Here is a 16,356-nt window from a genome sequence, read left to right on the forward strand (position 1 = left end):
CAGAGGGCTAATAATTTTGTCCTCGTCATTTTTGCCCTTTTTTGTTTAAACTCATCGTAACAATAGAAAAATCCAAATTCAACTCATTGAACATTATCTCCATCAGTGTATTTATTTCCAGAATAACATAAACGGTTAATAATGGTCATTCTTACTGAGAAATCAAGAAAAATAATAATATCGTCCTCAACTGTACCTCTGTGATATCAGCATGTCCGGAAGCAACACTGACTGTGAATCCATTTGCCTACTGTTGCGCAGATTAGTGTAAATGATTTTGCTGAATTAAATTCCATATAATAACGTGCAATATAATAGTGAACAAAAACTCATTGAGCAAGATGTACTATGCACAGGGTGGGATCAAAAAGAAGACTGACACCCCATAAAAGCCTAACTGGGACCAGAAAGAGCTGTTCTGAGAGCAAAAGTGCACCGCAGTATGGCATGATTAAGCTTACTATGATTAAGCTATAATATATTGATGCATGTAATGTGTCTTCTGCACACAAAAAATCCTTATTCATGATTGTACAGACTATTATGACTGATTGTCTTTGCAGTGTGTTTTTTTATCTTTTTAATCTGTTTTCTTTTTCTGTTTTTTTTGTTTTTTTTGTTTTCTTCTGACCACCGGTTGTGATCACTGGTCTTGAATTTGTATGCCAGCGCGTCCAGGCGCATGCCATACCACTTGTCACCTTAGGGTGCGCTCACCTTTCTGCCAGGTAGCCTACCTGTAGGTCATGTGATATAAGTCAACTCAGACCATAGTTCTCATAAGGAAGATCCCTCTGTTGGTTCGAAACTTTGCCGTATGTTAAAATGAAATAAAGTATTTTTGGAGTTAATACACAGTGTTCAGACCGCTTCATCACACTACATGATAAGGTGGTTTCCCATCTACAGTAGTTCATTGTTGAGTTGAGATACAGTGTTTGTGAAATCACCAGTCAGGAATTTATTTCATGCATATAATAATAATAATAATAATATTAATACTTTTTTTGTAGCGCCTTTCAAAGTACCCAAGGATACTTAGCAGTACACAATGTTAAAATGTTAGCTCGTTAAAACAGTAGATTAAAACAGAGATGCGTGTGATCTGTGTGAATTCAAGTGAAATATCATAAATAAAGCTAAGTATATTCACATGTTCGGGATCATGTCCTGGTGGTAATTTAACAACACTTGATGGTGCCTTCTTGGAGAGGGTTATATCCTTTCAAATATCTTGCCATTAGGCTTGACCAAAAGCTCACATTTGAAGTATGTATAATAATAATATATATTATATAATAATAATATATATTGTATAATAATTATATATATATATATATTTTTTTTTTAAAGTTAATACCTAAGGTCAGTTTTTCAACCAGGTAAGGCCGGTCCAGAGTACTTGTCTGTCAATGTTGGACTATGGAGATACAATTAATATGCATGCACCTGTATGTTTCCTCAAGAAGCTGGGTGCAGTTTGTCATTCTGCATTGTGTGTGTGTGTGTGTGTGTGTGTGTGTGTGTGTGTGTGTGTGTGTGTGTGTGTGTGTGTGTGTGTGTGTGTGTGTGTGTGTGTGTGTGTGTGTGTGTGTGTGTGTGTGTGTGTGTGTGTATGTGTGTGTTTTGTTGTGCAGACCTTGCAGAGTTCCGCAAGGCGTTTGCAAAGGCCCAGCACAGTACTGGAGGAAATGGCAGGCACAGGTACACACACACACACACACACACACACACACACACACACACACACACACACACACACACACACACACACACACACACACACACACACACACACACACACACACACACACACACACACACAAGTACTGGAGGAAATGGCAGGCACAGGTACACACACACACACACACACACACACACACACACACACACACACACACACACACAGAGGGAAGCCGACATGGAGGGACAAAGGGGACAGTTGTCCCGGGCCCAGGGAAACAGGGGGGCCAGAATTGGGACAACATTACATTATATGTATTGAGAGGGGGTCCGTTTCAGATGATTTTGTCCCGGGCCTGACCAAAGCTGTCAGCGACACACACACACACACACACACACACACACACACACACACACACACACACACACACACACACACACACACACACACACACACACACACACACACACACACACACACACACACACACACATACATACACACACTTCAACTGATTATGGTTATGAATAAAATACCATTTGACCTACATCGACGTGATTAATATTTTGTCATTTGTCATGAAAATTAGCCTTTTAATAAATTATAGTACCTGTTTCAGGTGTCCTAGTTATATTTCTCTCTCTCTTGATCTGTCTGCATGTCTTTCTCTTTCTCTCAATCTCCCTTCTGTCTGTATGTTTCTCTCTACTGCTCTTTTTCTCTCTCATTGTCAAGAGTTTGGTTGTAAGTAACTGTACTTCTTGAGTTCTGTCCTAAATCCAAGGAACTTCATCAATATTCTGGTTGATGTTATAGTTATTAAATGTGTCTTTCATTTCTCTCTCTCTCTCCCTCTCCCTCTCTCTCTCTCTCTCTCTCTCTCTCTCTCTCTCTCTCTCTCTCCCTCCCCCCCGACTCTCTGTCTCTGACTCTCTCTTGTTTCCAGGATCTGACCACCCCGACCGCGTTCTCTCGTTCTCCGTCGCTAGTGTGGGAGTTCTACCAATACCGTGAACCGTGCAATACGCGTGAACTCATGATGACCAAGGAACCCAACCCGGCACACATCGCCATCGCTGAGTGTGAGGCACGACTTGCCAAACAGGTGAGAACTCTCTCGCACTCACTCACTCACTCACACACACACACACTCGCACACACGCATGAGTGAAGTGCATATTCATTATAGGAAACAAAAATGCTGAACTCTGGACATCATTGACTAAAAAAGGACATTTTGCCATTGGGACATCCCAATGTATAGCAAAACCACCGCTATCCCTGGTAGAGATATGTGTCACACACAGCCACTGGAGAAACATTTAGAAACATTTAGGGGTGGTTGATGTGACGCCTTGTTTTTTCGTAACATTGGTTAAAAACCTACAAAACTGTTATTTTTCCTTTAAAAAACAAATGTCAATGAAAGAAGATGTGGTACATTATATTTCATATTAGTCTTAGATGAGAAGAAACATTTTTGTTAAGATTTATGTAAAGGTTTATATGTCAAATATCCTGCGGTGTGACTGTAACATTAATGAAACCTGGAATATAATATATATTTAATTAACCAACAACATTTTGAATAATGTATGAAGCATTTGGCATGATTGCATAAATATTAACTTTATATTAAGATATGTGAATGTGAAAAAAACTCAAGACAGTAATATTAACTACAAGTTCAATTTCGTAACACAAATTGCGTCCTGTGGGGTGACATGTATGTCAATGTTTGTGAACGGGCAGCTGCAAGGCCAATTACAAGGGTCTTAAAGACTGGCTCCTAACCAGTCAGTACCTCAGTTATTGGAGAGTGCTGTGGAAGTTTAAGGTGACTATCAACCTCTTAATATGTCTTCATATTGCAATGTTTCTGTCACGCAATGCTTAGGTTCATTTTATGGTGTCCTGTGGTGTGACTGCTCTTATATTTCATATATATATTTCATTTGATAAATGAAAACACATATTAAGATTAAACACAATATCATTATCAAGTTAGCATGAGCTCAGATGTCAGTCATGCATACAAAAGGATTGAAATGGCCATAATGTAGTGAATTTCAGGAAAATTTGTGGTGTGACTTCATTTTCCTGCGGTGTGGCATGCCTATGCAATGTGTTGATGCAGGACATATTTCCCCAAAAAATGGCAAAAATTAGGTGAAATTCCACGGACCACTAAGTGCTTTATTTTTTTTTTACATTTTTTTACATTTTTTTCCTTCAATTTTTTCAGGAATTGGAATAACTTTTTTTTTAAATTGTGTTACGCCCTTAAACGTCAACCACCCTTAGATAGAAGTCTGACAGCAAATAGACAGCGAGGACCCACCCGAGGAGTGTAGTTCATCAACACTTCTGAAACACACACACACACACACACACACACACACACACACACACACACACACACACACACACACACACACACACACACACACACACACACACACACACACACACACACACACACACACACACACACACACACTGGCTAGCCATACATTATTTGCTGAAGCCTTCAATCTGCATGTGTGTGGTAAGCAAGTATAGTGCATATTCATCATAGGAAAAAAGAAACTTCAACTGTTCACTTCCAACCCCGGACATCATTGACTAAAAAAGAAGCTTTTGTCACTATGGACATCCCAATGTAGAGCCAAACCGAGCCAAACCACCGCTGCCCCTGCCAGAGATATGTGTCACACAGAGACACTGGATGAGCAATTGGATAGCAGTCAGACAGCATGGGGCTAAGTGTAGTTCATCAACGTTTCTGAGACACACACACACACACACACACACACACACACACACACACACACACACACACACACACACACACACACACACACACACACACACACACACACACACACACACACACACACACACACACACACACACACACACACAAAGAGAAACATCCACACACTGGCTAGCAATTCTTTCTCTGCATGTGTGTGGTACGCAAGTGTAGTGAATATTCATCATCATGGGAGGAAAAAAACCTGCTGCTGTTCAGTCCCATACCCCAGACATCATTGACCAAAAAAGAATATTTTATCACTGGGACATCTCAATGTAGAGCCAAACCATCGCTATCCCTGCCAGAGATATGTGTCACACACAGCCAGACAGCAGTTAGACGGCATGGGGCTAACCCGGCGAGTGTAGTTCATCAACACTTCTGACGCACACACAGAAACACACACACACACACACACACACACACACACACACACACACACACACACACACACACACACACACACACACACACACACACACACACACACACACACACACACACACACACACACACACACCGGAGGAACAATTAGATAGCAGTCAGACAGCGGTTAGACAGCATGGGGCTAATCCGACGAAGTAGTTCATCAACGCTTCTGACAGCTGCAACCTGTGAGTCTCATTCCTCTGGTCAAAGTTATGGATATTTAATGGACATAGAAGCGTTGAAAGACCAAAGACATCCAGGCCATCCATCTCTGGCAATAGCAGAATCAAACAGGTTTGCATGGTTTACGTGCTAAAGCTCTCAAATGGTATGTCAAAACAGTTTCACCACAGCAGTAGCCTACGTGCTCACTCAGTTCTCACCCCCTTACAGTCTAACAGGACCAGAAAGATTAGCTGGTTCTTATTCTAAGACACTCACAATCTGAACATAAACAGAACTGAGTCCTTTTGCTGTCGGTTGCTGTCACTTTTTTGTCCACTTAAAGAGGTCTAGGTGTGAAAATGCCCCTAATTGTTGCTGATGAACCAGACAGTTAATCTGAGAGAGAGAGAGAGAGAGAGAGAGAGAGAGAGAGAGAGGGAGAGAGAGAGAGAGAGAGAGAGAGAGAGAGAGAGAGAGAGAGAGAGAGAGAGAGAGAGAGAGATACCTTAATGGGTAAACTACATTTATTCATTTGCTTTCTTTTCAAAATACTGTTTAAAGTAAAGTTTACTTTTACATAGGCCTACTCCACTCACAAGAACTGAAACAGCCTTTTCACCATAAGAACCCGTAACAGAGGTGTTCCTGTACCACTTGGGGCTCGACCCTGCCACCTCCTAGTTTGGGCATGGCAAGCATAGCACGATACCGCTGAGCTAAAGGACCAGCGCTACCAATACTGTATGAGGCTTCAGGAGGTAGCTTTACTAACAGTCCACGCCACACTCTGCTAGTTGGCCTCCATTACACTCCAAAAGCTGGGAATGAACTTCAAGTCACTCTAAATCTGGAAGTTCTTCAACCCATAAATTATTTTAAAGACCTCCTAAAATCATCATTAACCGACCACTGTAATTTTTAAAAATGTAATTTCTTGTTTGCTGTCTACCTTTTAGTTTTCTATGTATACTCTGTTTTAAGAGATTATTTCTGTTTAGATGTGATGTAGCTGTGGTTTATCTTGTCTCTTGTGTTTTTATTGTGACATAAAAACCTGGGTCAAAAGAGCTGAATGACTTTTGCCCGGTTGCCTACCCCAATTTTGGCAAAATGCATGGAAAGGGTCGTAATCAGACACCTTAATGCATCCCTGAACCCACATCTGGATCCTATGCAGTTTGCCTACAAGTGTCACAGAGGGACTGAAGATGCCACCCTCACTCTGACCAATATGGTCACTAAACACTTGCAAAACGCCAATGCTTATGCACATGTTTCATTTATTGATTTTATAGCTGCTTTTAATACAATGCAAATCCACATTTTATTGCAACGACTTTTAGACCTAGGGGTAGAGGGAGGGATGGTGCACTGGATCAAAGACTTTTTAACTGACCGCCCACAGCGTGTGTGCACCAGAGACTTGGTCTCAGATGAGCTGGTCCTTAACACGGGGGCCCCACAAGGATGCTGTTTGTCCCCTGTTCTGTTCTCTGTATACACAAATGAAATGTCACTCTGCCATGATGATTTTAAATTGGTGAAATATGCTGATGATATGATCATGTTTTTAAGTTAGAGCAATGGTGCAAGAAAAGCTCACTTTTACTTAATGTATGCAAAACCAAAGAGATAATTCTTAACTATAGTGGTGTCCCATCACCCCTTTTACTGTCCAAACAAAATATTGAAATTGTTGACTGTTTTAAGTATTTGGGCACATACATTGACACAAAATTGAGCTTCTCAGACAATGTTGATGCCATATGTAAGAAAGCTAACCAAAGGTTGTTTTTAATAAGAAAATTGAGAGGCTTTGGAGTTAGCAGCAACATTTTGGAAAGGACCTATGTTAGCTTAATAGAGAGTGTCATCACCTATAACATCTCTGTTTGGTATGGCCACCTCACCCTATCTAATAAGAACAGGCTGTCCAGAGTGGTGAAAAATGCTGGAAAAATCATAGGTCGACCCCAAAAGCAACTGGAAAAGCTGTATTGGACTGCAGTAAAACCATAAACCATAAACATTTTGGATGACAACACCCACCCCTTAACCCTGAATTTGAGCTGCTCCCCTCAGGGAGGCACTACAGAGCACACATTACAAAGAAAAACATCTACAAGCACTCATTCATACCCAACGCAATCTCCATGGTCAATAAGCAATGGAAAAGCTAGGCTGGTATAACAACAAGGGACTGGATCTGGTATCTGACCTGTACTGTATGTGGTGTGTGTGCTGGGAGAGGTGGCTGGAGGGAGGGGATATGTGCAATGTTTTTTATGTGTATTTATGTTTTTTAGAGTATGAGTGTTTTAATGGAGTGAATGCACATGTTTGTTTTTATGATGAGACGAAAGATAAATTTCATGCTTGCATGACAAATAAAGTATATTCTATATTCTATTCTATTCTATTCTATAAATCCTCACTTTAATATCTTTGTGGGGCCCTCCCATTGACTTCCATTCATATTTGCCCAACCAGTAGCTAAAGAATGCTAAACTGTGCCCACACCAAAACAATCCATAACTTTAACCTGTGAGGAAATATTTGTACACTTTTCACACAAAACTACTATAAAAACACTGATAGATTTATGGGGTCCAAAATGTGGGCCCCACAAAGTACCATGACAAGGATTTTGCTACTTTAGTGGGGACATCCGTCCCCCATAATGGTTGTTAAGTACACAAACACACACGCACACACATTCACACACACACACACACACACACAGGTCAAGTCAAGTCAAGTCAATTTATTTATAAAGCACTTTAAAATACAACAGAGGTAGCTGTCCAAAGTGCTGGACAAGTAGGAGGACTTGAAAGGAAACTTTCAACCTTAGAACACATAGACATACTTGAGGACATAGGACAAGATAAAGAAGAAAAATCACAATCAATAAGATCTAAAAACTGAGCATCATGTAGAACAAAAAAGGGGGTGGGGGATACGTTATGCTAAAGGGCAAACCATAAAAAGACAGTTTCATAACGACACATATTTAAAAATAAGAATACATATAAGAGCTAAGGGGATGATCAACATTTAAGAACAAAGAAATAAAAAGAATAAAAGTATAAATAGATAGATAAATAACTAGGTGCAAACACAGAGGTCATACAGTGTTAAAAGCTAATGCATAAAAGTGAGTTTTAAGGTGAGTTTTAAAAGCAGCTAGGGAGGGGGACAGGCGGATATAGAGTGGCAGGTCATTCCACAGTTTGGGGCCCATTACAGCAAAAGCTCTGTCTCCTCTGGTTTTCAACCTGGAGCGTGGTACAATGAGGAGCGCTTGTTCTACTGACCTGAGGGATCTAGAGGGGGCGTTTACGTTTAGTAGGTCAGATAAATAAGATGGTGCCAGGTCATGAAGAGCTTTAAAAACAAATAAAAGAATCTTAAAATCTACTCTGTAGCGTATAGGGAGCCAGTGAAGAGCAGCAAGCACAGGCGTGATATGCTCCCGCCTTCGAGTTTTAGTAAGGAGGCGGGCAGCGGCGTTTTGCACAAGTTGCAGGCGGGAGAGGGAGGAAGCACTGAGGCCAGCATACAAGGCATTGCAGTAATCAAGGCGTGATGAGATAAAAGCATGGATGACTCTTTCAAAGTTTTTAAAAGATAAAACACACACACACACACACACACACACACACACACACACACACACACACACACACACACACACACACACACACACACACACACACACACACACACACACACACACACACACACACACACACACACACTTGTGTGCACGCGCACACAGATAGTCTGTCTTCAATATAGAATTATTTATACATTAATATTCCATTTCCAATTGCTGTCTGTAGCTCCACACACCACTGTGTTCCAGAATGTGTACTGTCAGTTTCCTGTGCTATGAAGACATCACTTTATGTTCTGTCTCTGTAGTGCTCCCGACCCGAAGGCAAAAGATGCTGGCATACCAGTTGAACAACTACCCAGGTTTTTGTGTGTGTGTGTGTGTGTGTGTGTGTGTGTGTGTGTGTGTGTGTGTGTGTGTGTGTGTGTGTGTGTGTGTGTGTGTGTGTGTGTGTGTGTGTGTGTGTTTGTGTGTGTGTGTGTGTTTTGATTTCTTCGATTAGGAACGGCATTATCTTAACTTGGTTACGTGTGTAATTAGATTCTAGTCCAGTTTTAATTTCTGTTTTGTATTGCGGGCATAATCAACTCCTGAGAGTGCCGCCTACTCTGCCTGAGTCACTTAGTTTGGCTTGCAATTACGAGTATTTTCCAGCAGGGGGCAACATTGTGTAGCTCTCAGCTCAGCTCAGCCCAGTCTATTTTCATCTATGATTTATAATAATAAAACGGTGCTGTTACCTCTGGATGTCCTCCTCATTGTACAGGATCATAATACAGCATGTATCCATGTATTGACATGGAATGAGCCCTCACTGACTGAACTGACATTAATGTGATAATGTTACAGGTCACAGTAAGGTTTGTTTATTGCACCATTGCATTTCCACTGCAAAGTCTTAGTTTACTATCCAGTGTATCTCTATAAGCACGTTTTCTTTGGGCTTTGGAGATGTTCAGCTCCTCAACCAGTACCGCACATTAACATGTTTATTCCATTATCAGTCTATTTGATAGCCTATGGTCAGCCACTCTCCCAAATTTCGTCCGGCCAACCACATGAATCATATACAGCTCCAGGCCTTTTTATTAGAATACCATGAAAAAGTTGATTTATTTCCATAATTCCATCAATAATGTTAAACTGTCATGGATTGTAGATTCATGGCCCAGTTTTTTAACTATTCCAATCATTATTTTTTTTCTTTTTATATACGTTGGCCTTCCAGCTAAAAAAACCCATGAATTGGGGAATTCGCATTATTAGAATATTGTTATAAAATCACATTTTTCTTCATCAAAATTCGGGTCACATTAATCAGTTGAAATTTGGTATTTTCTACATAACATGCAATGGTCAATACTTGGTTAGGACATTCTCTGTCTTCATAATGGCCATGATGCCTAACCTTATCTCACTACACCTGGTATAGAGTCACTGGGAGTGCTGGCTTGTTGCAATAGGGACAGGACAACCAATTTGGGTAACACTTTAGATTCTAGATTAGATTCCAAAGTTTACAATAACGATCCCTTGAAAAGCTTTATTAACATGTTACTAACATGTGTTACTGAACTAGTTATAAACAAACCATTTACAAATGTTTCATCTCTTTTGCTCCTTGGAGCGACTGTGCTGTCTTGACATATTTTCGAACTCATTTACAAACATTTGCAAATGTTTTGTTTATAAAGCTTTTTGAAGGACCTTTATTTTTGAAAGTGTTACCCAAGTTTGTTGCTCTGACTGGTTGTACGATAGTGCAACGGTAGTCCTGTTTGTTTCATGCAGAAGCAATTTTGAGTGTCATCTGTTGACGCCGTCTGGTGGATTGCCCTCTGGCCCATCCCATTTGGTGTGCGCTGGCCTGTCAAGCTATGATACTCCTCCATTACCCTACAAAGGCAACAGACCTTAACTCTCTCCAGAATGGGAGAGTGTCTCTGTTTGTTCTCACAGCCAGGGAAGCTGACAAGGGGGGGCACAAAGGGGTCAGTTGTCCCAGGGCCCTGGGAGATTGGGGGCCCATAATTGGGTCTTCATTACATTGAATGTATTGGGAAGGGGGGCCCTTTCAGAGAACTTTGTCACGGGCACAGCCAAAGCTGTCAGCGGCCCTGCTCACAGCTACAGTGTCAACAGCCCGTCATCCTTCCATTAAAACTACTCAATCCAGATACTATGCAGCCATAAAGCTGATTTACTTCAATTTACTGTTACTGCTTATGGCTCCTTAAAGTTACCATGACGATTTGCATCCCCCAAAAATAGATGTTACGGTCTGGTGACTGTGCGGAGCAAGACAAGCCTATAAGTGGCCTGTGTTGTGTAAAGACGGACTGTAGTTAGCTCCGCCTCCACCAAGGAGGTTATGTTTTTGGTCGCGTTGATTTGTCTGTCTGTCTGTTTGTTTGTCTGTCTGTCTGTCTGTCTGTCTGTCTGTCTGTCTGTCTGTCTGTCTGTCTGTCTGATGTCTGTAGTCCGTAGTCTTCACCATTGCTAGCCTAGGAATCTAGACGCCCCTATTGACCGCAAATTGAATTGCGGGACAGGGTGAAACATTCCAGTTTCTAACTCCACAAAAAGAAGGCAGACAGACTTAAAATGAAAAAAGGGTGTAACATAGTCAAATGTTCTATCAAACAGCTTCCTTGGTATGCATGTTCTCTGCCTCTGTTCATGATATTGCTGTTGCTTTCCTTGTGCCTTTTTTGCCTGCTACATGGAAGGAAGATGACTAGATTTCTCAACGGAGAGAGAGAGAGAGAGAGAGAGAGAGAGAGAGAGAGAGAGAGAGAGAGAGAGAGAGAGAGAGAGAGAGAGAGAGAGAGAGAGAGAGAGAGAGAGAGAGAGAGAGAGAGAGAGAATGTTTCTCTTTAATCATCATGGCTTTAAGAATATGTGTGTGTGTGTGTGTGTGTGTGTGTGTGTGTGTGTGTGTGTGTGTGTGCGTGTGTGAGTGAGTGTGTGTGTGTGCGCATGCTCACGTCTGTGTGGCTCTGTGTGTGTGCGCCTTTACTCAATACACACAATACAAACACACACACACACACACACACACACACACACACACACACACACACACACACACACACACACACACACACACACACACACACACACACACACACACACACACACACACACACACACAGATATCTCAGAGATGTGTGTGTGTGTGTGTGTGTGTGTGTGTGTGTGTGTGTGTGTGTGTGTGTGTGTGTGTGTGTGTGTGTGTGTGTGTGTGTGTGTGTGTGTGTGTGTGTGTGTGTGTATTGAGTAAAAGACAACACACACAGACACACACAGACGTGAGCATGCGCACACATACGCACTCACTCACACACGCACACACGCACGCACACACACACACACACACACACACACACACACACACACACACACACACACACACACACACACACACACACACACACACACACACATCTCTGAGATATCTGCGTGTGTGTGTGTGTGTGTGTGTGTGTGTGTGTGTGTGTGTGTGTGTGTGTGTGTGTGTGTGTGTGTGTGTGTGTGTGTGTGTGTGTGTGTGTGTGTGTGTGTGTGTGTGTGTGTGTGTGTGGAGTGTAAGACTGCAGCAGGCGGTCTTCAGATTAAGCTTTGGATACTTTGATAATGTTCAGTTCATGCCGCTGTGCTGTGCTGTGCTGTGGTGTGGGGTTACTGTCTCCCATTCTACAGAGGGCTCTGTGTTCTGATCACAATGTTCAGGAACACTAAATGAAACTTTCTCTACAAAAGTTGTTTTTACTGTGTGTGTTCTTACCGCTTCTGCTTCTGATGCTACTGTGTGTGTGTGTGTGTGTGTGTGTGTGTGTGTGTGTGTGTGTGTGTGTGTGTGTGTGTGTGTGTGTGTGTGTGTGTGTGTGTGTGTGTGCAGTGCACGCGTGTGTGTGTGTGTGCGTGTGTGTGCGAGCGTGCGTGCGTGCTTGCGTGTGTGTGTGTGTGTGTGTGTGTGTGTGTGTGTGTGTGTGTGTGTGTGTGTGTGTGTGTGTGTGCAGTGCACGTGTGTGTGTGTGTGTGTGTGTGTGTGTGTGTGTGTGTGTGTGAGAGAGCATGCGTGCTTGCGTGTGTGTGTGTGTCTGTGTGCGTGTGTGTGCGTGTGTGTGCGTGTGTTCTTCAGATGTGAAGTGCGCGACTGTAACGGGCTCCTGCGTCCGCATTTGGTGTGGTTTGGGGAGACGCTGGACTCTGACATCCTGACTGCAGTGGAGCTGGACATGTGCGACCTCTGTCTCGTGGTGAGTGTGTGTGTTTCTGAGTGTGAGGGTGTGTGTGAGTGTGTGTGTGTGAGGGAGAGAGAGTGTGCGATCTCTGCCTCGTGTGTGTGTGTGTGCGTGTGCGTGTGCGTGTGTGTGTACGTGTTGTTCCATGTGTGTGCTTGTGGTTGTGGGAATGTCTCCGTCTGGGTTGTTTTATCTGCATAATAACACTGTTACTCTATCAGTACACTGTAAATAGAATATATTTTACTGTCTATTTTATGCATACCGGTATGTTGTATGTCCTCCTATTGGGCCTAAAGCCTGTGATAAGATAATAGATAATATTATTATTATAGATAATATTCCCACGTCTTGAACAAAGGAACACCTACCTGTACACTTATCTGTACTTGTACCTGGGATGGAAATAAGCACCCGTCCACCTGCCAATGACGGGTAAGTTTCAGTGGTGACTGGTAAATGTTTCAACCCACCAGTCACTTTTACTGGTAAAAATGGCTAGTGACTGGTAGATTTTAAAATCTACCTGCCACAGTGACTGGTGGGGGAAAAAATTAAGTTCCACTCCTGACCTGTACCAGGGGGCATATCTGCCTCTCATTTAGGTTGTTTTGCATTCCTCAGTCAATGTTCATTGAATGTTGGGTAACACTTTCTAAGACACTGCTATTCGTTGTAAATGCCTATAACAAAACATCATAACACCTCATGACTGTTGTTATGATCCTGTATGTCAATAGATATAAAGCCTTATGAATGCATTTTAACACGTTATGCATGCATTTATAGGTGCTGCCCCAAAGGCAGGGGCGCCGACAGGGGGGGAAAAGTGGTACTGATTATAACGGCCCAGACCAACACAACGGCCCGTCCGCGGATGGCAATTAATAGCCTAATAAAATATTAGAACTAATATTCTTGCCTTTTTAAAAAAATGTCTATTTACAATGAAATGGTAATTGGAAATGAACGTAGGCCCATTAAACACACAACTATCGATTTCCATAACGTTTTCGTCAGTTCATTAGGACCCTCCCCCCCTTAGCTCTTGCGAAATGGTGCGGTCCAATCTGGCGGCGCGCGAGGCGTTGAATCGCACAGCGCCCGAAATGGCAGCAGGAGTACAGAGCGACTTGAGGTCTTAACCCATAGAATGTTAGAATGTTAGTAATATAGGCTACAGTAGGCTACAATCTATGTCTTAACCACATGATGGTGAGCTGGTGGTGACAGAGTAATGTAGTCAGGTTGGTAAGAAAAGACGGCAGAAAGAAGAGAGGGTCAGAAGCAGGCAACTGGTCACTCAATTTTTCTCCAAGAAAGAAGGTATGCTCACTCAATGACATTGCGTTTGCAAACGCAATCAAATGATAGGCCTAACTAACAAACAGAAACCTTGGATAAACTTCCAAGAGAGCACGTTAGCATGGCTCCTATTTAAACAACCCACCTTTATTGTCACCGCGAGCAAACGGCAAAAGTGATAAACTGTAGCCTCCATACATAATAGCCTACTTTCCCGACAACCATAGCCTACTGCTGAAGCGATTGCAGGGCTGACAGAATCGCTTGCTTCGTGGGTATTAAGTGCCAAAATAATGTTTTTTTATAGGCCTATAGGCTAACTAAATGGTTCGGCCATTATCCTGCATAGCAATGGCACAACACTCATGATGGAGGGGTTGTTGTTTTGTCCATATCAAATTTGTAGATTATATCCGCGTTTCGTGATGAATGTTGCACGTCTATCAACTGCCACTGTCAGCGCGGTGTGGACCAACAGCGCAAGGGGGGAACACAACACTCGTTGACCTGCTTTTGTTTGTGTTCGGTTTTGACCCTCTCATCAGTAAAGTTTTGGTTCTCTCTGGTCACCCAACAGCATCAGTTGAAACTTAAGTGAGGGGAATGAAGGCTGATTTGACAACAACTTGTAGCCTAAGTTTTGGATGCTCTCATCAGCCATTTAATTATCATGTTTGCGCAGGAGAGCGGTGCTTTGACAAGCGGTGGCTTTTTTTTCCTTTTTTTTTTTACAATCATTCCTCACAACAATGTAACAACACGGAGTAGGCTAACCTAATGGCTAGGGCAAGAGATTTTCTTCTTCTCATGAAGTTACAAAGAGTTTTGGCACGAAATAGGCTAAATGCTTATCGGACGTCTAAATTAGACTAATGTCAGCGTGGTGCTGATGGACAGCGCACCACAATCTGTTAGTCACGTTCAGTTTCAGTCCGACGGAAAACTTGGATGCAGAAAATGAACAGCGATTTGACGAGACAGCTGCAGGTTAGATAGGCTATTGACGTCAGTCACCAAATCATTTTGGATAATCTGCGCACACGGCACAGCCTATGTCTAATACCAGACTGACGCGGACTACCAATAAGCTCTGTGAGTGTAACCCTATGGAATTGCGTCCTAGGCTACCCAGGCGGCTAACCACACGGGGTAGGCGCAAAGAAAGGAAAATTGTCTCTATGTTGAGTAGCTATCTGCGCTATTTTAATTAAGAGTTCATGGAAATGATATTGGGAAATCTGTCTTATTTGAATATGGAAAAACAAAAGCCTCAGCTTTTCCGACCATAATGCTTTATGTCTTTCAGAATGATTATTTGCTCCCTCTGAAGATTCTTAACAATTCACATTAGGCCTAAAAATCTATGTGCTGGATTCATGCCCTTCATGCCCCCCTCCGCTTCCCTTGAATAACAATAATAATAATTAAAAAAGAAAAAAAAGAAGTGGGGGGAGGGGGGGGGTAGGCCCAAAATTAGAATCTTTCATAGGGCCCAAAATTCCTGGCGGCGCCCCTGCCCAAAGGATATACTCAAATAAAGCAACAGAAAACCAAAAAGGTGGCACAGTTTGCATCAACCGTATACTTTCATTACCTATTGCACAGGCAGCCGAAACGTGTCTCTGCAATGGGCAATGTAAATCCACAGTTGATGCGAGGTGCGGCCCCTATTTTGTCATATTTTTACCCTGCCAGTGGCATGGGCCTGTGCAGTGTGCTGGGCAACGGAGTGTATGATTATCAGGCGTGTTAATGTGTGATGGCCACCACATTACATTAGCATGGAGGAGGGCAGGATTAGAGTGCTCATGTGATTATCACACCGCTGCCCCCCCCCGCCTCTCCCTCTCCTCTACCCTCCTCCTTCTCCTCTTCTTTCCTCCATCTCCTCTCCTCTCCTCTCCTCGTCGATGCTCCCCTCCCCTCCTTCCCTTCTCTTCTCATCTCCTCTCCTCCTTCTCCTCTTCTTTCCTACATCTCTTAGCCTCTCCTCTCCTCTCCTCTCCTCTCCTCTCCTCTCCTCTCTTCTCTTCTGTCCTCCATATCATCTCCTCCATCTTCTGTCCTCTCCTCTCCTCTCCTCTCCTCT

The 16,356-nt window shown here is 42.6% G+C and overlaps 1 protein-coding gene across 1 annotated transcript in view; it reads left to right on the forward strand.

Moving 5' to 3' along the window:
* The first annotated feature begins 341 nt into the window (after positions 1 to 341).
* The window catches only part of sirt5 (sirtuin 5), a 17,938-nt gene continuing 1,923 nt past the window's right edge, over positions 342 to 16,356 (forward strand). Inside the window, exons 1-5 of the mRNA XM_063200403.1 lie at positions 342 to 357; positions 1,670 to 1,704; positions 2,631 to 2,803; positions 9,024 to 9,077; positions 12,860 to 12,977. Coding sequence (XP_063056473.1) covers positions 342 to 357; positions 1,670 to 1,704; positions 2,631 to 2,803; positions 9,024 to 9,077; positions 12,860 to 12,977 — 396 coding nt within the window. The remainder of the gene's footprint in view (positions 358 to 1,669; positions 1,705 to 2,630; positions 2,804 to 9,023; positions 9,078 to 12,859; positions 12,978 to 16,356) is intronic.

The sequence above is a fragment of the Engraulis encrasicolus genome, chromosome 6 (assembly GCF_034702125.1).
Source record: "Engraulis encrasicolus isolate BLACKSEA-1 chromosome 6, IST_EnEncr_1.0, whole genome shotgun sequence".
Lineage (NCBI taxonomy): Eukaryota > Metazoa > Chordata > Actinopteri > Clupeiformes > Engraulidae > Engraulis > Engraulis encrasicolus.